This window comes from Motacilla alba, chromosome 13 (genome assembly GCF_015832195.1).
Source record: "Motacilla alba alba isolate MOTALB_02 chromosome 13, Motacilla_alba_V1.0_pri, whole genome shotgun sequence".
Taxonomy (NCBI): domain Eukaryota; kingdom Metazoa; phylum Chordata; class Aves; order Passeriformes; family Motacillidae; genus Motacilla; species Motacilla alba.
The window spans coordinates 14,263,340-14,287,633 of record NC_052028.1 but is presented as its reverse complement, the minus strand read 5'-3'; the positions used below and the strand labels follow the sequence as shown (position 1 = coordinate 14,287,633).

The window sequence follows — 24,294 nt, the reverse complement described above, 5'->3', positions numbered from 1 at the left end:
TACATGAGAGAATCCTAGATGTGTGTGACACCTTTTAGAAAGTGTCTTTGTCTTTATCTAGCCCACAGGTATGGTACCTGTGTGCTAGGGAAGTGTCATGATCCCTATTTTAAAGATGGGAAAAGGAGACAGATTTAAAGGTAGATTTTTCAAGGTGTTTTGACTTCTAAGGATGCAGTAAAATGTGCAGTAGGACTTTTAAGAGGGCTTAATTGCAACTTCAGCAGCCTGAAAGCGACTCGGTGGCTTCCAAAATGTACCAAGCACAGAAAGGAATGTAGGTCTTCTGTGTCCTGCTCTAGTACTGTAACCATGGGATGGCCCTTCCAGGGTGGATTGATTTTGGAAAATAAGTGTGACTTTCTGCTGCACTGCTCTTCAGGATTCTGCTGCAGTAGGACATGGAAGCATTGAGTCATGGCTGCTGAGATTAAGTGAAGAGCTTTCACTTACTAACTTCCTCAAGATGATGTTTTGTCACACTAGAGGTTTTTCTCTAAGAATTTTTTTTGTGCTGGCAGACCTTCAGACGTGATCCTTCCCCACAAATCTTCCTTTTTTACAGACTGTCATTTCCCAACAGAGGCAATAAAAGCATCCAGAGAATTCAGTCAAATTTGTCTCTCCCAGGCTGGCTGTGAGCTCATCCCCAATGCATTATTTTGTATATTCCAGGATGCTCTGTTTCATAAGGAATCTGTTGCTGTAATGGAGTACAACACTGTAAAAGAGACCATATGGGCAAAACTGGCCTTACTGTCAGGAAAACTTTGTTATAAAACCAAAACAGGGGTCCTGGTTTGTTCTTTGGTAAGAGTCAGCTTTTCAAAGGGTGAGGAGCTCAACTGTCAGGGGTCCTTTCCTTATCTGTCTTCTTCTTCTGCTGCTGACAAACCTCTTGAGCTCCATAAAATCTGGTTCCAGTGACAACTTCCCTCCTGGCCACAGTGTGCATTTGCAACGTGCAGTTTTATTACTGCACATAGTACTTAATGCAGTCGTATGTAGATCCATATGTCTTTCCTCAATCCTGAACCTGCCACAGCTGTCACCAAAGTAACCAAAAGATGCCAACATTTTCCCTGTTGCTCTCCAGTGCTTACAGTTTTTTCAGGAAAATTGGAAAAAGGGTTTTAAAAAGTACATGTGTATCACATGTACATTTTTAATATACTTTGTTACTTTAAGTTATGCTTTCTTCATATTGTTTAAAAAAAATCAGTTTTGCTCAAGAAGTAGTAAAGGAAGTATTGGTGCTGTGCCAGTCATCTGCAGTTTAGCATCACATTCTGCAATACAATTCTGTGGTGTTTCATTTCTGTTTCAAGCTGTGATTGGCTGTGGAAGCACTAAGAATGGAAATATTACAGGTGTTCAGACTAACCGTAAATCAAGCCCAAGATCTGGCCCCACCTGTGTGTTGTGTTGTTATAAATGATAGTATCTATAAACTTGGTTGGCTTAAAGTGGTGCGAGTGAAATTGTAACGTGATACACTCAGGAGATGTGGTTTTGATAAACTTGCTGAAGAGCTGTTTATACATCCCTATAATACTGTGTGGCAACTTGTGTTCATCTCTATACGCATCTGACTAGTTATGATGTGTGCAGATAAAATTTAATGATTGGGCTGAAAAATATTTAATACTTTGCAATGTATGAAATACACCTGTAGCAGGTACCTTATTTTGGATATTCTATGCCATTCCCGTGCCCAGCCTGGGTGTGCACACACATGCCCACGTGTGGCTGTGGTCCCCAGTGTGCAGTTTATAGTTTGGAGAGAAATCATCCTCCATCATTCGTCACTGCTGAGCTGCAGCAGACCAGGCCAGCACATCATTTGTTAACAGCGACAAAGCCGCGCTCATAAACGCCGACATGTTACATTAATTTATAGGCACTGAGTGACTTATTAAATGTGACGTGTGAAATATAACAGGGCCCGGTATGGATGATTAGGTTTTGGGCTTTGAATTGTTGACAAGGCAGGGGTAATGAATTGCGGGACACAAGCTAGTGTGTTTCCCCCTCATTAGTCAGTATTAGCTGCATTAATAGTAATAATTGGATATATTCATCATTTAAAATGTTTTAATAAATGTTTGGACAGCACCTGATCTAGGCTGTCAAATATTAGACTGGAAGGTTCGTGATGGGAGAAAAATTATGCCGTTCCTTCTGCAGAGATTTATACAGCCTAAGGGGTGCCATTTGCCAATGTCCTTTAAGAGGTAAAGGGTGGGAGAGAGTTTGAGAACAGACAGTGCAACAAGAGAGAAACCAGCCTCTCTTGCACTTCAGGGAGACATTTTCAGTTTATTCTAAAGACTTCTTGGTCCCGAGCTTGGGTCTCTAAGATGGGGTCTGAGCTGGTTATTTCTGGTCAGATGCCAACCTCAAGCAAGATCTTCACAAAAGGTGTGCGTGTTCCCATCTGAATTTGTTTCACTCTTTCACTGCTGCAGACTGAATGTTGCTTGGGGCTCAGGAACTTTCCAATTTGGGGTTTTGGCTTGGAGTCGTCATTACTTTGAGCTATTAACATATTTAAAATTCCAGAAAATGTTCTGCCTGGACACCTTGAAAGAGTAAGTCTCTTTGGGATGAAGGCAAAGTGATGTTCTGTGGGTGTTCTGCCAGCTCCACTTCCATTCTTGGTTTCTGTATCTGAAATGCATTATTGCCTACAATTAGATAAAAAGATTCCTTTGAAAAAAGAAAAAAAGCCACCTTTTTCCCCATTATTTTGTGGTCTTTAGAAGTGGAATTTAAAAAATAACCTAAAACTCTTACCAAGGAATACAGAATGTATGTGTCTCTTGTTTTCAAAGTGACAGGTAGGTGAACATTAAAAGGTGCCTTTTAAATGAACTGAATGGAGATCAAGAGAGCCATGTGCAGGTGCAAAAAAAGAAAAAAAAATTAAAAATCTCAATTAAAAACTTGAGACATCACTTTGCTGTGACCTGTTATGTAATGAAACCCATTTTTTAAAAGCAACCTTCAGGATATACAAAAGCAACAGCGCATGGAATTATTGGCACTGCATCACTAGGCTGGCAATTTTTTATTTTCAAAGAAGAGTCCTCTAAGGAAAAGCCTCACTAGTGTGGGAAGCAGTGTTTGGTGGCTCAGTGGGAGGTTGGCTTCCCTTTCAGATGCTGCTGAAGAGGTGTCACACCAGGGAGTGCCGCCTTGCTGCAGGTGCCGTCTTTCAGGAGAGACACAAAGTCAAGTGTCTGACCACCTGTAGTCTTAACAAGTCCCAAGACGCTTCCTGCAAGGATGAAAGTGTTCTCCTCAATGTCCTTGCAAGTTCCAGGTAGCTGCTTCTACTGAGAGTCAGGAATCTTTAAGATGAAGGGATCTTCACGCTCTCTTAAGCACAGTGAGCCGAACCTGCCTCTTTATATCCGTGGACTTTGTGTGAAAAGTTGATGGAGGACTCAGAAGATGCCAAGGGTAAAGCTGGCTGTAGACAGGCAATGCTGCAGCTCCAGGGTGGCAGAGAGGCTTCCATGCAGGAGCAGTGCAGTCATTTTGTGCTTGTTGCAGTTATTCTGCGCGGTGGAAGAAATCTCAGCAGATAGAAACTTTGTCATTCAGTTGTAATCAGAATGATCCATCCTTCCCAACTTGGAGTCATATTATTTCATTGAATAGACTCAAAGTCACATGCAATTTGTATGTGATAGTGTACATTTAACTGTATTTTCAGTCAAGCCCTGAGCATTATATTGTCAGGGTTGTCTGTTAGTTGGTGGTAATTGTTGACAAGTTGATGTGAGGGTATTTTAGCATGTTGTCTAACATGTGTCTGCTGATGAGTTTGTCATTGGCACTGCACAGTATTTCTTCAAATTTGCTTTTAATTTTTATTTGGAGATTAAGCAGAAATGTAAAACTTAGAACCATAGAAGCATTAAAGTTGGAAAAGACCTCCAGGATCATTAGGTCCAAACTTTGACTGACTACTGTGGTGTCAACTAAACCACTGAATGTCTTGTCCAGTCATTCCTTGGACAGCTCCAGGGGCGGGAGCTCCACCACCTACCTGGGCAGCCCTTTCCAAATCTTTGCCACCCTTGCAGTGAAGAAATTCTTCCTGATATCCAGCACAATTGCTCTCAAAAGAAGAGCAATAGAACATTAAATAGAGATAGAGTTGTTAAGAGTTGTTCAGTTGCAAGTACTTTCAATTCCATTGAATTTTAACTTTCATTGGTAAGATGTAGATGCGCAACAACTTTTATCTTTCTGCCCTGGCTGCTTGGCAAGGTTTCTTAGCTGCTCATTGTAAAGTTTCCATTGCTGATGCTGTCCTCTGCAGCAACACAGAAAAGTCATAATTCTGAAGTAGTTATGTAATACTTTGTAGTCCCTCATGCTCTGTGTTCTGTGGGTGTAAATGTGACTAATCACAGGTCTCATCCCTGCTTTCACACAGAAGGGCATCTGGGTGACACAGCCAGACATCCATAAATACAGGGGAGATCCCAAGCCTTGTCTGTGTTTTAACACCATGGAAGTTGTCTGTAGCTGCTCCCTGTTCCCCTCTGTCAGGTATTTAATGCTGTGCCTCTGCCCTTACACTGCTTTTGGTCGGTTGAACTACTCTAAATGTGCTTTTTTTCATAGTTCCCACCAACAAAGTACCACGAGCATGATTTATTTTATAAATGTCTTACAAATGCCAACTCATGTATTTGCTTTTCTCCAGTTCTAACTTGTCCCCAGCATCCTGATCTGAATTCCACTCCAGTTTTGGGTTTTTTTTGACCTCACTGGATGGTGGGCTTCAAGGGCAGGAGAAAATATTCTTGTTAGCTGGATCACCTTTCCCAACTGGTGCAAGAGATAACTTTGCAGCTATAGCCTACAATGCCTTTCCCACATCTCTCTGACATGGAAGAGGACATCAGCAAAAGTCTTTTTCCTACATATTCAAGGCTCATTGCTTTAAGAAAAGCTCTGAAGCACTTAATCCAAAACTTGTGATATAAGCAGATATGATTGGATTCCACATGCTTGCTGCAGAGGTCATTATTTCTGAGGTTAATTAAGCTCTTTCAATGTCATGTTAAAGGCAGCAGTCATATGCAATATTTATTGATGACATCTCCAGCAGTACATATAGGGTGATCCTCTTCATCAGCACATCAGAAACTCTTTTCCCCTTCCTCTTTCAGTTTTTCCCCATCTGTGGTAAATCCCAATGAATTTTACAGTGTTTGGGTTGCTTGTCCACACACACACACAAATCTGCAGCATTTTATGCTTAGAGGCAGTTCAAGATCCCCTTCAAGTACCCCTGGCATGTCTTCTCTTGTTGAACCACTGCACTCACAGCTCAAAGTGCCTCCGCCTTTGCACAGAACAGCCTCTTGCTTCCTTCCAGCTCTCAAAATAGCCACTACACTCCGGATCCTGTCTCACTGCCAGAGCTCCCTGCTGCAAAGGAAACGAGGGCTTTATTCTCTTAAATATCATGAAACAATGGGAACCCCTGGATGGGATGTCCAGCTTGTGGGCAGGAGCTGAAGGCAGCACTTGACTTTCTTCCACAATATTTTTGCACTTGATCTTGTCTTGTGTAAATACAAATGTACATTTGCACATATATTTTTTTTTCTGGACAGCTAATTCTAGACTCACCCCTACTAGTTTATTTAAAAGATTTCTTTTAATTGATGGGGCTTTTTTTCTTTATTCAAAAGAACCATAAAAGTGTAAAATCACATCTCCCAGCAGCATTTCTGTGAGATTGTCAGGGACTGACTGGGTTCCCAGATCTTTATAGATTTTAATTTATTAAAAGTTAGCTTTTAATAACTTAAAGATATTAATTTATTTATTTTTCCCCTTCCCCCACATAATGTCCTTCACTGCTGCTACTTTACTGGAAGCAAGCATTTAATGTGTTCTTTGAAGCATAAGTTGTCTTAGGAGGGGATGCAATCAGTCCCTCTCCATATTACACTTCTCAAATTCTTCTCTGTAGTTACTGAGGTGGCTCAGGTGAGGTAAGTTCCACCCAGGACTGTGTGAACAGGAGATTTACAGGCACATTTAAACTTTTCCATCGCTGTTGCAGTTCTCTGGAGGATTTAGTGATGCAGAAGCTGAGGCTGGGGTGTCATCCTAGCAGTAAATCCCAGTCTTGCAGTGTAGCTCTTGCTGGCAGGGATCCCAAGGCGCTGGAGCAGCTGCAGCCAAGAACCCCTGAGCTTGCCCAGAGTTAGCATCTCATGGGCACATAGCACTGTGAAAAGTTCTTGCCTTTCTCTGGAAACTCCTTGAACTGTGTATTTTTAATGTTTTTGAGACATGAATTTACTCAATAATCACTTTATTTATGTCTTATAGTCTTCTGACTCATTACTGGTGTATACCATGGGTTATTGTAAATATGAGATCTAACAGCATCTTGGTTGTTTCTCTCTCTTCAGGCCATCAGTCCTACACATAAATCTGGTCAAAAATAAATTCCATGTCCGTCTAAGCAGACCTTCTTCCCTTTTTTTTTTTTTTTTTTTTTTTTTTTTTTTTTTTTTTTTTTTTTTTTTTTAACATAAAGCATCTTCCACTTAAAAAAAGACATCTTGAGGACAAAACGAAGCAGGTTCAGAGCCAGGTCTCAGGAGGTTTCACCATTGTAAGATCATGTCTACACCTGGTGTAAATGCTCGAGGATGCATCTGTTCAGATGGGCTTTGAGTAACACTTCATCTTCTGCTTGTGCACAATTTTTTCTCAGTGCTTTAGAGGCTCCCACCAGTCCTTTAAATGGCCTCTGGGTTTTGCAGGTTTGGGTGATGGCACCAGTGTGTCAATATTACTTCAAGATATTCTTGGGGTCAGGTTATATGAGGAATCAGTAATTATTGTATGTGCAGGCAGATTGCACACAATTTTACATGCAGGGGATTTACATGTGCCTGGTCCAGGGAAAGGTGGGAAATGTGTTTCTCACACATGAAATATTTACCTTGTGAATCTTTAGAACTTTCTCAGTAAGCTGGTGAAAGAAATACATCATCAGCACCCCCGGCTCAAGGTGAAACATTTTAGGGCCCCCTGTTTGCTGTGAGAAAAGCAACTCCAGAGGGCTGGATTAGCCCTGCTCTCCAACATCCCCTGACTCTGGTACCTCTGCTGCTTTTTGGTGCCTGTGCTAGAGTTACAGGGGTTTACCTTGAGAAGGCAGGGAAGCAAATGCTGCTATCGTATTGCAATAACAGCACTGCTGTTATCTGTCAGCACTTACACTGAACAGAGGCTCTTTCTGCTAAAGCCCTGCTTCTGGCAGGGCTGCTAATTCACTGGCATTGTGTGAACTATGACAGACCACAGGGCTCGTTTGTCATTTTTTCCAGTGACTGAAGTCTGATGTCTTCAGTAAAAATTAAAAATAGTTAACTCACTTTTATGCCCTAGTATTTGAGGGGTGAAATGGGGAGAGACTGAAGGGAAAAGTGGTTAAACTGAAGCAAATTGGTTGACTTTTATTATTACTATTTTACTATTCACAATGGTTGTCATCAACCAAATGCCCTGTGGATCCCCTGTACACAGATGGCATAAACTCCTTCCAACTTTTTTTGTGATAGAAAGGTAGCTGCAGCTCAAGTGTAATAAAAATTTTAGATACTGGAGCTGAGCACAAGTAAGGAGATATAGGAAAATTCAGATTTTCTCTACTTTAAAGGAAAAAAAAATAATAAAACGTCAGACCTGGGGGCAAAATTAAATTACGAAAAAACTGAGCATTCAAACCTGCCTCTGGACTATTCTTAATTCTGTTTTGTGATGGTGTTTTTCAGTGGTGTTATCTCTTTCTTTTCTTATTAAAAGTCTGTGAGAAGAAACCAAAACAGCCTCTCTGGGATTTTAACTCACTCACTGGAGAAAATGCCAAACACACTTTCCCAAACTACTCTAAATTTCTGTGATGCATTATAACTCAGTATCAGGGAGCTAGAGGGGTCCAGAAGAGGCAAGATGAAAAATTGATATGCTGTGCTTCACTGTGCAGAACACACAGACCTGAGGAAAAGTGACTGGGAGCATTTGCTGAAGTGAGCAATGAGTAATTTAAGGCTGGTTTGGGTGGTCCTGCCTTCTGATTTGGTGATTATGTGGGTGCCTCCTCAGCTATTTGCTGAGCTGAATATTTACTGTATTGATAATTGCAAACCCTGGCAGTGCTGGAGCTTCAGCAGCAACAGCAAGTTCACAAAAACAACAACAACAAACCAAAAAAAATATTATTATTATTATTATTGTGTTTATTATGTTTATTATGTTTATATTATTATGGCACTGCCTGAAAAATTTCAGTCAACAGGCTCTGACTACTTGAGGTTTATTCTCTGCATCATATTGCTTTTCTTGGACCTTTTCTGCAGTTCAAGAGGAAGATATATATTGTCTAGTAAATATATATTGTCTAGTAAATAATTTTCCATGCCTTTAGTTTTGGTGTTTGTTTGTTTTGTAAACCAGTGAATTTCTTAGCATCCCATAAATGCAAAATTCATGTCTGATTTGGCTTCCATTTTAAATCAGTAAGAACATTGAATCCAGAGAGAACAGATTTGGGATTTTTTTTTTCATAATTAGGATGTTTGATAACTCAAGAGGTTATGTTTAGAAGAGAGTTAGATGGCTGGATCTGGTGTTTAATTTCTCTTCTGCAGAATAAATTTCCTGTTGTAAAAATGCCACAAAAGGTAGCTACTGCTGTTTATTGACTAAAGAGGCAAGTAAAATCCAGCTGTGAACATGTGGGTAATAGGAGGTTTTCTCCATGCCTATATTTGATTTTCATGCTCAGCCTCATGTTGGTAAATATCAGTCTCAGTCTCAATTATTCTTTTGTGAATAAGGGACCTGACATGATCAGGGAGCTTTATGTGAAAAGGCCTGCAAGGAAAAAAACCCACAAAAATCCAATCTTCAAGTGAAGTTTTTAAATGTTGGAAAATTAAAGAAATTATTCTTCACGAATAATAAAAAAAAAAGCTTTATTTTAGCCTAAGTTTGGAATTTTGCCATTTTATAATAGGAGTTTGGATTGGAAAAGTCAACTTGAAAAGGGAAAAGGATTAACTTTGTCCTTCTGAAGTTTCTAAAGGGGCATTTCATAGATCAAGGAATGATAGCATCATAGAATGGGTTGGGTTGGAGGGGATCTTAAAGCTCATCTCATTCCAATCCCCTGCCACGGGCAGGGACACCTTCACTATCCCAGGTTGCTCCGAGCCCCATCCAGCCTGGCCTTGAACACTTCCAGGGATCTAAGAACAGCCACAGCTGCTCTTGGCAACCTGTGCCAGAGTCTCAGCACCCTCACAGGGAAGAAGTTTTGCTAGTACCTAACCTAAACCTACTCTAGCTACCTTTTAATTATTTACTTTTCCAAATAAAAGAGCATTTTCTCTATATTTTTATTTTAGTGGCAGATTACCGAGTAGATCAAGTTATGAGGAGTTGCAGGAGAAGTTACAGATTGATAAAGAGAGAAGTGTGTGAACAGTGCAGAGAAAACCCTGCAGAAGCAAACAAAGCACTGTCAGCCTTGTGACCTCTGGGCTCACCTCTGTATTGGCTTTGGTTCCTCTGGATGTGCCAAGTTTTCACCAGAGCTAAAATACCCATCAGAGGTTGTTTGGGACACTGTTTTTGTAGCATCCTCAGGCTGGACGTGCTCAAGTATGTGAGTGGTACCTTTGTCTCCACCAGTACTGCTTGTGTATTTAAATTTATGCACATATTTAGTACTCTGCTGGATTGGTGCACCGTACAGAATGGGCATGCAATCCTTTTATCTGATGGAAAGTTGCTAATTATTGCCCTGGCCCTGGGTATTTTGGTTTTACTAATTTTACAAACCCACATATACTTGCTGCTGTGTTTCATCCAGGAGTCTGAAGTTGCCCTTTTTCTATCAAATGTGTTTACACCACAGAAAAGGTGTGTTTTGTCAGGTTTGTTTGCCCTAGCCAGGTCTGAGCTGTATAACCAGCACTCACTCTGGATAGCCACTGGTCTGGCTGACCTTGGCACCATGACAGCTGTCATATTTTCACATGGAGGAACTGTTCTTGAACAACTTCTCCAATGTATCAGGAACAAACAAGCTTTTCTTCAGCATCAGGAATGCAGCAGGTCTTCTTTCCAACTATTTTTTTCTCCTTCCACAGACATATTTATTGTGGCAATGGCAAGAAAATCCTACTGCTAAGCCTTCGTGTTTGAGTTCCTTTAAATTTCCTTCAGGGGAGTGACAGAAGAGCCAACGTAGATCATGTCAGAGCTTGCTTTCTTTAATTTAACTCTTCAGTTATTTTTAATAAACATGAGTATTAATTTGTGGTGGCAAGAAAAGCAGGAAGGCAAGATCCTCTTACATCTTCATTACTTCCATTTCTGCCGTGGGCTTAATTTAAATCCCTGTTGTACTGGCAAAGAGCAGGATGCTGCTGGGAAGGTGTTGCACAAACCCAAAAGGTTTGGTTTGTGATGGAAAATGAGGCCAGCAGGGAGTGGCAGGGAATATTTTAAACAAGTGGAGCGACCTCCAGCTGGTCTTGTGCTCACCAGATCCATCAGTGGAATGAGGAGAATCAGAGGATGGATGGGCAGGAGTGAGGACTCCTGAGCTGGTTTCAGGAGCTGGAAGTAACAGTAGGAACCAGGCCTGGGTAGAGTTCCTCCCTAGCAGAGAGTGAGAGCACAGTCCTACTGGCACCATCTTTTTGGAAATGCAGCAGTTTTGTTAGGAAAAAACCACAACTTCGTCTCCAAAAAAGGAATTTCTATTGAATTGTGAGAAAAGGAGAGAACATTCCCAACAGCCAATAGCACATTTTTAGGACTTCTGCATGGCAGACAGAAGTTCACATTAGTTTGGGGCCTGATTCAGCCCAGGGGTTTGTATTTAACCACAGGATGTATTTCTACACTGGACCTTGCAGTTACTCAGGGATTTTTAGTGCATGCATGGCACAGATTGATTGCTCAGCAACTTCACTCCCTCAGCAGATTTTGCAGCCTGCCCTGAGCAGCATGGTAGGACACCTAAATATAATATAAAATTAACTGCTTTTCCCCCAAATTTCCCTTCCTTACACTCCAGCCATGTCTCTGTGGGGTACAGGTGATGCATGGAATTCTCTGGTTTAATACCAATGCAAGTTTTTGTTCCTGGACCTGAGCTGAGTCTCATGGAGCTGTTCTGTTCCACATGCACAAATGCTCTTCACACCAGGAATGATAGTAGTCAGGAGGGGAGTCAGAAATCATGTTTTGGTTGATTCATGAAAAAAAACCCCAATCCTTCAATGGTAGGAGTAAGATAATTGATGACTGACTCCTGTGTGGCAGAAGAGTGTTCAGCAGTCACATAAGTTTGGAGAGAGTGTTGAAGATTTTATTGACACTCCTGTGTTTTGCACTTTTTTTTTTTTTTTTCATCTTGGAAATGAATTTCAGACCCCAGTAGTGAGTATTAATACTATATATCCTCTGTGGTTAGCATTAATGGTACACAGTCCTGCCAAATGCAGGGAAAGTTAGAATTGAAAAAACATAACCCACTGTGACGAAGCTCGATGTGAGCAAATGGGGATGGAGGTTTATGCTTACAAAGAGCTCAGCTCTGTTGGCACTTCTCCTGGACCAGTGCTGTCAATCCAAATCTGAAATATTTGCAGAGTGAAGTGTTGCTAATGAGCAAAGCTGGCAGGACCAGGCTTGAGGTGATGAAGGCACCTGAACAATCGGTCTAAAGCAGGAACCAAGAGCCTGGGCTGAGCCCCATGAATCAAACTGCTCTGCTCTACTCTTGTCTTAATCTGTTCTCATCCTCCTTCCTGCCAAGGTGGGGAGGCTCCATCAGCTGGTGTGTGGTGCCAGCCCGGGAGCTGCTCAGCTCTTGCCTGGATGAGTGTGGGATGCTTCGTGTGGCCAGGGGGACTCCAGTCCTGGTGTGTTCCCAAACAAAGTGCAGCCCCATCGTTTGTTTTGTCTTTCAGTAGAATTAAAATACGGTGCTTGGCAGAATGTGTTCTGTAAACTAGTGACTTTTTTTTTTTTTTTGCTTAACATGCAGTGAGTGAACTTGGCTGTGTGAGCTTCGCTTTCCTCTGAAAATGCTGTTATTTTTGCAAGTTAATTTTTTTCTGGAGTTGGTTTAATTCAAAAGAAGTTTTGTTTGCTTGCTTGCTTGCCTGAGGTTTTTTGGTAGGTTTAAACAGATGAGCTTCATTTCTTCTGCAGTTTATTTTGGTGAAACTTCTGTAGCCTTTGGGGGTTATAGCACAGTACAAATGAAGTTAGACTGCGAAACTTTGGGTTAGAGTTTTGCAGACCCCAAAAAGCAAACTCTTGTATTTCAGAGTGACTTTCCAAGCCTTTGAGTTGACATGAATTCAGAGTTTGTAAGGGGAGGGAAGGCCCGGTGTTTCACCATAGAGCTTCACAAAGAGCTTTCCATCTTATTTGGGGAACCCTTAGTCAATCCACCTACCCTCATTGCCTGTTATTTGTGTGCTATGCGAATACAAACCAGGAATTTTTAGCTATTTTTAACTTTCCCATGCCCCAGTTCCCCTCAGGACCCGGGTGCTGTTCTGGGGCTGTGGCAGACCGGGTGGGCAGCTGCTGGACTCAGCCCTCGGCGAAGCCGCCAAAATCCCGCGGTAAGCCCAGGGCAGCGCCAGCTTCTCCCCAAAGAGTGAGTGGTTCCGAGAGGTTTTGCCACATAAGGGCCTGTTCGAGGCTGTAGGCACCAGCTGACAGGGATGTCTTTGCCTCTGAACAGATGGCCAGGCTTTTTATTTCAGCGAGCAATCTCATGTGGAGGGGTGGTCTCCGAATCCTGCCAGGGTTTCGTGAGACAGGGCCAGCTTAGGGCAAGAGGGATCTGATGTCTGTGCCCTTCATAGCTCGCGAGCTAAGTGATGAGTTGTTGACAGGAAAGCCATCATCTGAAGTGTAAGATCCCCAACTCTCCCCACTTTTCGTTTTTCTTTGGCGGAATTAATGCCCTATTTGCTTGTCTCTCAAAATCCATTCTGGCACAAGTACAAACCCTCGCCTGGTGGCAAGCAGTTGTCTGGATCCGAGATGCCAAGATTTGTGCTGACAGCTCCTTCTACACAATCTGAGTCAGGCTGTCACAGCTGGCCATTAGCAGCTTAAAAAGACACACATGTACAGCAAATAGCACCACCTTTCCATTATTGAATATCAGAACCTGCTTGATTGAGAAATGCAATGACTTGCACTGCTCTTTCCTTTAAACAAACACTGCCTCCAAAGCCCTGTTCCAGTGCAGTGGATGTTTATTTTATGTGGATTGCTTGCTCTTATTTAGAAGCTCGGGTCTAGAAGAGACTTCCTGGGCCAGGAGATCTAGTCCTTGATAATCCCAAGCATCACATTTGATAATCCTCCTCATTACATTGCATTTCTTTAATGAAAACAGTCCCTCGTAGTTCCGATTTATCATTGCAGCCATTTGCCTTGTATGATTTCCTTGACATGGAGGAGCAAGCAGCAAAACTTGCCTTGTTGAGGGGCAGCATCACAACAAGAGCAGGGCAAAGAATGCTGCTCATCAAAAAGGGATTTTCTGAAGCTGTTTACCCTGCAGTGTAGCCTTTCTTGGTGACAGTCTTTGCAAATTCTGCTGACCTAGCATTCAGTTTGGGTGCTAAAAGAGGGCTGCTTGCAAAAGTTAACATTCAGATTTAAAGTAAAACAGGATCAAACTGTTCCCTACCCCACTCCTGTATGTGGGAACAGGGCAGAAGAACTTCTGCTTAGTCACTGATGGTTATTGCATGTGTAATGCTGCCCTGTCTGGTTACACTGGGCTTTAAACTTGCTATAGGATTAAACTTTGCACGGCTGAGCTTTAGTAGACCTTAGTCTGTAGTTTATTTTGGACAAAAGGCTGATAAGCTTTGGCTTTCAGGGAGGAAGCCTGGAATCTGAGACCCACTATTATTCATTGACTTGTCTTTATGAGTTTACAGTCCACTGATGCATAACACTGAAGGAAATATTTTCAGTGAAATGTTTGCTTTTTTCTTTGGCTTTGTAAAAGGCAATGTCTTTTCTTAGAGATATATGTCAGGGTCATATAGCTACTTCAGTGAACTGTGCGTGGTCAGGAAATAGACTGCATCAAAAACATTTCATTTTTCCATGAAGTCATTCTTTTGACCAAGACTTCCCCCTTCTCTCAGGGATTTGGGCTCCACTAACCACTACTGGAGCATTAATTTTATGCACAAACTCGGTTTAATCCTGGGGGGGAGATTTCAACTGTATGGAACATTTTCAGTATTTTTGTATTAAATCAAAACTTACGGGTGACAGCGAACTTGTAAAAGAAAACCCCATTTATACCCAAGGGAATTTTCATGTCTAGCATTTTTCTGTCCCTTTTTTTGCTGTGCTGAAAAACGTGTCTGTTCTTCATTGCTCTGGATGGCACAGCCAGCCTGGCGTGACAGAGGGACTGACTCTGCAAACTTTAATGGCTCTGACACAACAGAGCTATGAAATTAGTGTTTAAATTTTCAGAATGTGCTCACATGTTTTGCTAGATCAGGCCACTGATCTAAGCTCCACTCATTCTTTGGTTGGTCAAGGGGGGTGATTTGTCTGAGTTGGGAGTACTGATGTTGATAAGTCTTTGTTGGGCCAAATGTGCAGATATCATATTTGTATTACTGTCATATTTCTACAGACTACACCCTATTTATAAGACATTAATGTTTGTTTCTCTTTCTCCACAGGTTCTTCTTGAAATTTTTCCTCAAATGTAACCAAAATTGCCTAAAAAATGCAGGAAACCCTCGAGACATGCGTCGATTCCAGGTCAGTTGGACACACTTCCTCTTTTAAAAATCAGCAGCTGTTAGGACAGAAGTACTTTGACCCAAACTAACCTAGTAATTCACTAGAAGATGCTAAAAACATAAGGTCACAAAATAATGCCTGAGGACTTCTTGTCACAGCAGAATTGTCAGGAAGTAGTTGGGTTTTCTTGCTCTGGAAGAGAACACTCTTGAAGATAATGTCATCTCCACCGGAAGGGAAAGCATGAAAAGGAAAAAATCAAAATGACCTCTCTGTTGTTTTCAGCTATTGGGCTCCCCTGCTCTGAGATATTTCTCTCTCCATGGGGAGCTATTTGTTTTCATGCAGACACCAAGTGAGCACCTTGTTTGTTGGCTGGGGCAGAGGAAGGTGTAGAGCAATTAATAAAATCAGGCATGTGGCTACACGTGTTACTCCTGAGCAATGGTAAAGACTCATAAACGTGCATTGATGGGATGAAGGTCTGTCCCTGTAGTGAGCACTTGGAAAAAGCTGCCACTGGATGTCTCTTCCTTGGAATGCTTTGGGCTGGTATTAACCCACTGTTGCAACTTGTGGCACTGTGGCTTGGGAGCTGAAATATCAACAAAGCTTTAGATGGCCAAGGACATCTTGTTATGCTCCACCTGTGTCACAACTCATTTTGGGATGAAGAGCATCATTGTCCTTTGGGAAGGTGGTCTGTACATGCACTTCCCCAGTGCTGGCAGCAGAGTGGAGTGGTGGCAATGCTGAGGGATGATTGTGCCAACCCTTTTATTGAAGACACGGTCTTTGACTGTGGCAATCATGCTTTACCTGGTAATGTGCTGAATAAAAATATGGGATAGAAAGTCAAAGGGCCTTCTCTTTTGGTGGGAGGAGTGAATACAGCCCATGGAGGAAACATGGTAGAACTGTCCGTGTGGCTTTGCCTCAAGGTTCTGAGAAAGAAACAAGAGATTTGTCCTTGTCCCATGGACCACATGGGTCTCTGGAGAAAGACGACTCCAAAATATATCTGCTTTCTGTGGTTACTCAGAACCTTGTTTGCTTCTTTTCCAGCATTGTTGCACTTCAATACAAGTGTTGAATGTTATGTAAGTGACAATATTATTTAAATGTAGAATGTCTTTTGTTGAACTGCTTAATTGCAGCAGTGCTGGAAGGCAGAAGGGTGCTGTTTGCCTCTGAGCAGGGAAGTGCAGAAGTGAGGAGATGTGGCCACAGGGATTAAATTAATCAGTGTAAAAGCCAGCATTAGCATGGCAGAGCCCTCAGCTTCTCACCCCACACTCCTCCCTCTGTCACGATTCTCCTGTGATTCCAGAGGGCATTATCACGGAAAGAGAATGTGGGAAAAGGACTCTCACCAGCACGGGGATTTAGTCCGAGCAGTCACCCCTGGGGCCTGTCAGAGCTTGCTTCACAACATGTACACTCTGCTGGGGCTGTGCTCGCCCAGCTCGAGGCTGATTTTCATATGGAAATGCCTGTGCGTGTTCCCTCAGAACAGCAATCAGGAGCTGTGTCGGTGGGGAGGTAGGACATAGGAAAGGTTGTTGATCTCTTGACTTGTAAAGACATTCTGTCATACAAACCCAGCTTCACAGCAGTTGAGCTTTCCGTGTGTAAACAGAGACTGCTTAATTACACAGGTCATGTCAATTAGCGTGACCTCAGCATTTTCAAGAAATTAATCACTTTCAGCCGAGTGAACCACTCCTACTCTCATACAGGGTGGCATTGAAGCTCACAGCGTTCTCTTCAGTGCCCAGGCTTATTGTTTTACAATAGCTGCTTTTGTTTCTTCCCTTTTCTTTTTTTTTAATTTTGAACTTGTTGGTCTTTTAGCAATAGACTTCTTAAAATAAAACAGCTGGGCTCTACAGAGTCCAAGCTTCATTTATCATTTCTTAGGGTGAAAGGACCAAATGTACATGTAGTATCTCAATGCTGTGGTGCTCCTGGGTCTTTGAGGCAGTGTTGTGTAGCAACCAAATGAAATCTGTGCCCCTGTGTTTGCTATCATCTGCCTTTGAATTGTTGCCAGTGACTTACAAGGTCTTCAATGGTGATGTCAAAGTTCTGGTTAAAAACCATAAGGATAAGGTATTTCCAGATACTTTCAGATGGTAACATACTCATTTTATACACACAAAAATGGAGACATTCCCTTCCTTCGTTCCCCTACTTGTGCTGGACTTTGAAACTGCCAAGAGATATTTCCAACTTTTGGTCTGTCATTCGTCAGTCCCCAAAAGTTGCTGGAAATTCAGAACACAGATTGTGGTTTTGATGTGGGACTCAGTGGAAGGCCAAGGATGTGAGTCCTGCACTATGTAAGGACCAGTCCTGTGAAGAATTTCCTTTCTTAGTAGATTTTAGGGTTGGTTTGGTTTTTTTCCCCCTGTAGCATGGAATTGTCTGATTATCATCTGATACTAAACATGTTAAGAAAGTAGAGAGAGGAGGCAAAGTGTGTATCAGTTCAGGCTCACAATCAGAAATTAATTAGAAAGTTTTATCCTGAACTTTGCTTGCAAATTTAGGAATGTGAAAAGTCTAACATAAAAGCTGTTGAGGGCCTGGAAGGAAATAAATTTCTCTGCATGTCTGAGATGTCCAGGCATGTGACAAGTGGAGTGGTGTGGAGTGCCAGCAGAGTGTGTGTGTGGAGCAGTGCTGGCCTGGCTGTGTTTGTTGTGTCTCTATTAGCACAAGGAGACAGTCAGGGAGGAGAAGTCAAGTACTGCACAGTACTTCAGCTGTGCTTCACACTCCTGCTTGACTTGAGAAAATAATTTCATCTCCATGTTTCATCAGCCCAATTGCACAAAACATTTGGTGCTGTTGTGTATTATCACCTTTGCCCAACCTTGCCTTTTTATTCCAGAAACCCTCCGGAGCAGATGCTCAGTCTGGTTGTGAATTCTTCATCACAATAAGTCATCATCCTTGGTGGGATGGGCTGTAGTGCCCCAGTTGGTGGTAATAATAATACTGCTACTGAGTAGATGGTGTCGTGAATGAACTCTGCCTAGATTTGATTTTTCAGAACTAAAAACCCATTCATAGAACCTAAACAGTTTTGTATGTTATTGTAATTAATGAAACCCAGGTGCCCTAGCTGTCTTGTTGTTCTTGTTTTAGCACAACTGCTTGTAAACTGACACATGTCAAGTTTTAATTTAGAGGAAACTTTTCAGGCTGTGTCACTGAATAAAACCCCAAACATTCACTTATTATGAAAACCTTGAAAGTCACTTAGAGATTGCCATGCTGTTTGATTCTGTTACCACAGCCTCTCCTGCAGCAGAGGCTGCTCGTTTGCCTCCATGGGATGCTGCCACTCATGTTTGAATTGAAGCCACTTGTGTCTTATTGCAAATTTGCATAAGAGACAGAGATGATGCTTCATGAATCCCAGATAATGGAATTTGGACATGCAAGGCTCCATCCCCAGAGAAGGGAAAGGCAAAAAAAAAAAAAAAAAAGAGACTGAAAAATAGCAGTGAGAGCTGTGGCCCAATTCAACAAGGTAATTAAGTGCCTGGCCTGTCCTTGAGCACGTGAGCAAAATTACTGAATGTATTGTACTTATGTGCTCTTAGTTAGGCACCTTTTGAAGTGTCTTGTTAAATGGAGAGTGATTTTAGTTACTAGAATAAAGAAGTCAACACATTGTAGGAAGAGGTCACCAAGTGGTGATGAAAATAAAGATGTGCTCGAGCCATTTATAGCTTTCAGAAGAGTGGCAAGCACTGGAGTTACATATTTAACACTTAGGACACACTTCAAACCTGGAAATCATCCTAGCTAGATTTTCTCTGCCTTTGCCACTGGGTATTGGGGGTGTTGCAAAAATATCAGATCCCTCACCATACAGTGGAGAAAATTGAAAGCACAAGGAAAGTGCTATGTCTTAATCAGTGAGCAAAGCTTAATGGGCTGTGGTTAAAAATCAGGAGTTGTGCAATACTTAATTTTGATATATTAGGTGAGGTACTATACCAAATAAACAGGCCGAGTGCTCCTGGTCTCTGAATATTTAAAGAAAAAAAAAATCTAAGCTCCAAAGTATTCACAAACTGAACTATTTAATGGCAGGCAGAATAATCCACAGAGCTGGGATACGTTACTGCATTCAATAGTGCCAATTTCATTGAAGAAAGTTGTAAACCCATGTGTTTCTTTCATACCTCCGTCTCCCCTGGTGTTGATACAGGATTTAAATTCAAAATCTGTGAAGGGCTAAAGCTAAAGCTCAAAATCATTTTCCGTGTTTGCCTGTCTCAAATTAAAACTGTGTTTTGTTGACAAAATTTGGAAAGGTTTGAGATTTGGCAGACCTGGTTGTCCCTGTGCTTACATTAATGTGTCAGCACCTCATTAATCATTTATTAAACTGTAGTGTGCCTTTCCCTCTTGCTACAGTCTGTGTTTTAGGATGCCTTGGTGCCCATTCCACATGTACTCTGGCTCTCCCCTCCCCCTAATTTTATGATTTCTCCACAAATTAGTTTTAGCATGTGCTTTAACTTGAACATATCCCAGTCATTTCAAAATCAAAATGAGGAGAGTGTAGTATTTTTTTAGATTAAAAAATATGAGTAGAACTTGTAAATATGTAAGTGCTCTGCAGCAATCCAAGTAGGTAACTGTGGCACACAACATTCGAGGTGCATTTTTTCACTATTAATAATTAGAGGCATTAATATTTCCTTGGTGCAGTGCGCATTCAGTGTTCCTCTATTAATGAGAATTTTCATTTAAAGAATTGAGCAGCAAGAGCCTGTTGCTTCTTACAGGTGTGCTATGAATAATCTTCTTTTTTTTTCCAAACAGACACATAAGAGGGTTTTTTTTTCCTGCATTTCCTGAGACTGGAAACAGTTTCACTTGGGGATTCCATTTATAGTTTCTGCTGCTAACGACACCAAAGAACCACACCAATGTGGTCTTTTCATAGTAAATCAAACTGTTCAGGAGGGAGGTAGGAAGATATTGCTAAGTAATTCAAAATATGTCGCATCAACAGTTTTTAAAACCTGAGGAGGGGGAAATTAAATGTAGCTTTACTCACATAAAACCTCAACAGGATTTTTTCCTTAAGTTCTTACCTAGAAAGTTGCATGTATAGCAACAGCTACTTAGATACAGGATTTTCACAGCATTGAGAATTACCTTACTGTTACTACTCTTGACTCATTATTTTTCTGGAATCCTATTTCTAAAAAGGTTATAAGTTTTGGTTTCAGCCCAGAATTGATCAGCTTCAGTGTGAAGTCTGTGTGTACAGAGAGTTTTGGAATTGGGGAAAATATTTTATCTTGCAGCCATTGTTATTAATTGTACTTTTGTTAATTTTCATACGCATCTAATCAGACCCCTGGAAGAAGATAAGGCACTGGCATAAATCATGGAGCTGTGACAGGCAATGCCAAGGATTTGGCTCAAAATCCCACTTGCAAAGAATTTACAATGGTTGCAAGTGCACAAATAAGATTGCAAACCCCGAGCCACTTACTATAAGATCATATTTTATTGAAAATATCATAAACTTTATTCTACCCCTCAGGAATTCAATGGATAAATTACTTTTGAAATCCCTTTTGGAATTTTATATATAGGGCTTGGGTTTTTTTCTCTCCTTAGTTTGATTTCAGAAAAACTTATCTGTAGTGTTTGGTGCTTTCTTTTTCCCAAATTTCCATCTGTAGGAGCTCTTGAATCATTTATTCTGTATTTTAATATCTTTCACTTAAAACACGCACAAAAGCCTATTGCTTGGAATGCCATTCTGAGGGATGGGGTTAGGATCTTTTAAATGTAAAATACTCTCTTTTGTATTCCTCTTTTTCCAGAGAAAGACTTCAGGATCTGCTCTGGGCAGTTTAGTGGCTTTGCTTACTTTTCGAATATTTTAATTGGGGGCTAGAAATAGGTAGAAATTTTTTCCTTTCACTCTATTATTTTTTTTAGCTCCAATTCAAGTGATGAAATTGAATAGTTGTAAGCGATCCTTTAAGTGTCCCCATTTGACCAACTTTGAGAGGCAGCAGCTTCCTGAGAGAGTTGAAGCAATGTTTGCCAATCCTTGTAAAGCATTTCACCTCTTCAGAGGCTAAAGCCTCTCAAAACCAAGAACAATTAAAGTGAGAGCCTTTCGGAGCGACTGGGGAATTCAGCAAAATAAATCAGAAATCCTCTGCCGTGGCTCTGGAGGCTTGCCTCATTATAAGAGCAGATCTATTAGCCCCCTTGCCATTGTCTTTCATTTCTCAAGTGAGGTGATTCTAATTAAATTAATCTGCATGTCAATCTATCGGTGATCAATCAAAAGGGCTGAGGTCCCCCTTTGCGGCACTGTGCTTGCGGCTGACAGGGGCTGATAATGGAGGAAGAAATAAACTGTCGAGCAAAGTTAATTAGTCAACATAATAGGTGGATTAAACAGGAGCTGCTGATTGCTGTTTCACATGTCGAAGCATGAGGTGGGAGCTGAAACTGCAATTAACAGACAATTATTATATTTGGTTGTAAGAGGTCGCATGAATAAACATATCTCTGTGGGTTTCAGTCTTTAATCCCTTTCCCTCTTTAATGTAAGGAGAAGTGTAGGTCATTTCTTCTTATTGTTTTAGTCAAAGTTCTCGAAGGCGACGTGTGCTCCTGGCAAACCAGCAGCCAGCTGAAGGCCAAATCTTTGGCTGGGGTAAAACCCTGGGAATGCCTTACTTTTGCTGGGAAAAGGCTGTGGAGGGGGGGGCTGAAGGAAAGCTAGGGAGGCTGTGAGACTGCTTGGTCTGAATGGGGTAGGAGGAGATGTGGTGTGATGAGCTCACAGCTCTGCAAAGGACATGTTTCTCCATGACATTTTATGGCTCACGTGCCCTCTGCCTGGACAGGGATTTCCTTTTGGAGCCTTAGCACTGAGCAGTCCCTCTGGACACCTTGGAGCAGCTGGGTCTTTTACTCTGGACCCATCATTTACCTGTTTGCCCCTGCTGGGTTGGCTCCTGTCCTGCCCTGGGCAGCTCTGGGGAGCAGAAGTGTCTGATCCTTCCTCCAGTGCAGTCCTGCTGTGTCTCCCTCACCTCGCCTCAAATCAAATCCCAGATGTTGACATTGAGATAAGTTGAGAAATACAAATAATTCTAACACTGGATGAATAGGGTTGTGTTCTCCGGATCAAGACCCCACTGTCAAGCGTGTGTGTGTGTACACAAACATGCCTATATGTACTCCTTAAGACAGAGCTCGGGAGAAATTTGGGAAAGTCCAACAACCTGCAGTGACTGTGCTGAGGGGAGAGCAGCAGAGAAGGGTGGGGGCAAGGCAGGCAACAATTCTTGTTACAACTTCACAAAATACACTTTTGTTTTCTTTTATTCTGAATCGATTCTCATTTGCAATGTCAACATCTCTATCCACTTCAGCGTGGAAACTGAAGGATAATTTAGGGTGAAACACAGCTGCCCTTGTATATAGGGGAAAAAATACTTAATAAAGATCCTCTTGTTAAAATGATGGTTAACAGTGTGCTGTCTGCCACACAGCTACAAACTCTGCAATTTGACTTAAAACTGCATCAAAAGCTTTCGATGCCAAAGACCCACTCATCAATAGCGCCTCTTGTTAGATTTGTACAGCATAAGCACCAGTTATTATGTGAAATAGCTTTGCAATTTTCTACAGCTCCCAGCTGTTATTTATTTAACTGAGTTTATTACACTCCACGCTTTCTAAAAAACACACGGATTTATCCAAATTTTCCTCCATCTTGCTCTTGTGCTTGCAGGTCGTGGTGTCTACAACAGTCAATGTTGATGGCCATGTGCTGGCAGTGTCAGACAATATGTTTGTGCACAACAATTCCAAGCACGGGCGGAGAGCTCGAAGACTCGATCCCTCGGAAGGTACGCCTTCTTATCTGGAACATGGTAGGCAAATCATTTTCATTGGTTGGCATTGCTACTTTAAATGTGGATTTATTTGGTTTGTGTCTCTGGCTGCTGCTTTCAAAATTGTCCTGTAAGCATTTATTATCTCTGGGGCCAGACATTTGAAAGGGACTGGCCTCCAGACCAAAGGGGGAATTTTTCAAGTAGGTCAGCTCTAAATGCAGTGAAATGACAAACAAGTAAGCAAACATGGGTGCAGAGGTTGTCCGGTGTGTCAGTGAAGTGGGGTGATTTTTTTTAAAATGTTGGTTTCATTTATTCAGCACCCAAAATTTGAGTCTGATTTTTTCCCAGACTGCCCTGATTTTTGACTGTGCATCTAAAGGATGTTGCATATTTTTTGAAGTGCTCAGCACCCAAATTTTGGATTGCATTTCTTCTATCTATAGGGTGCTGAGCTCTCTAGGAGATTCTTCTGTTCCTTTGAATTGCCCTAAATGAAAGCAGAGCCCTTTTGGAAATCCATCTGCTTACTTAAGCCATGGATGAATGTTCTTTTCTGGCTCCAGCTGTGCCAGCTGAGGACGTTGCTTTTCCCACAGCTGTTTGTCTCCCCTCCCCGCTCCAGGCTATTCTTCACCATGGACATGCCAGCTAGGATGGTTGTGTGCTTGCTCCCTGGTCTCCTCCAGGCCAATGAAGTTGATTTGAATTACACCATTTAAATAATCACTCTTTGCCAATCTGGCTTGTTGCTGAAATGATTGAAGGAGAAATGGCACAAGACAGTTTGGCTTTTCTGGAAGCACAGTAAACTCCAGCAAGGGTGGGATGGGGGCACGTGGCTGGAAGCAGCCTGGGGACAGTAATCTCTTCTGTAAGGTCAGCTGGTCCTGGAAGGGAACATCTGCTGGTGACTGTAGGTGCTTAAAATGGGAGTTGTTGAGTGCAAATGTACTTTGAAAAATCTGGATTTGATTAATGTTTTGTTTTGCTCTTTGTCCTCAAAGTTGATGACTACTGCTGAAAAATAAAACAAAAACAGAGGGCATTTCACTCCCCTCTCCCTGTTCCAGCTTGGTAGAATAGCTCTTTGTCTTCAAAGCTGTTTGTAATCCTAAATTCAATAGGTGCTTGCTCCCTCTAAGAGATGTGTATCCTCAGCTCCCATTGAAATAGCTGAGTGTAGAAGGCACCAGTCCTTTATGCTGGTTTGTTTCACAAATATTTGCCAAGGATCTGATGAATAATTAAATAGATTTTTCCAAAGAGTTTGAAGAAACTAGATAAAATTTTCTCTGGGAAAGCAAATGCCACTCAGAGAAATGTTAACTAGATACGTTAAAAGAAATTATTAATGCTGAGAAATGGGAAAATGTGTGGGCTTCTACTGCTCAGTGGATTCCTGTGGAAATACTTTTCTATTCTGTTTATGCTTTCAGGCATCAGTCCTGCAAGCACTTATGCATATATTTAAGATTATGCTCACATATGGTCCTGTTGGGAT

At 41.7% G+C, this 24,294-nt stretch overlaps 1 protein-coding gene across 8 annotated transcripts in view; it reads left to right on the top strand.

Annotated features, from left to right (window-relative positions):
- EBF1 (EBF transcription factor 1) overlaps positions 1-24,294 on the top strand; it is a 269,155-nt gene that overhangs the window by 155,489 nt on the left and 89,372 nt on the right. For 4 of the 8 annotated variants that reach the window (XM_038150157.1, XM_038150152.1, XM_038150156.1 and 1 more), the window contains exons 7-8: positions 14,817-14,898; positions 22,685-22,802. In XM_038150157.1, the coding sequence (XP_038006085.1) occupies positions 14,817-14,898; positions 22,685-22,802 (200 nt within the window). Of the gene's footprint in view, positions 1-14,816; positions 14,899-22,684; positions 22,827-24,294 lie in introns of all 8 variants that reach the window. The other 4 variants (XM_038150154.1, XM_038150150.1, XM_038150153.1 and 1 more) reach the window with 1 other exon arrangement.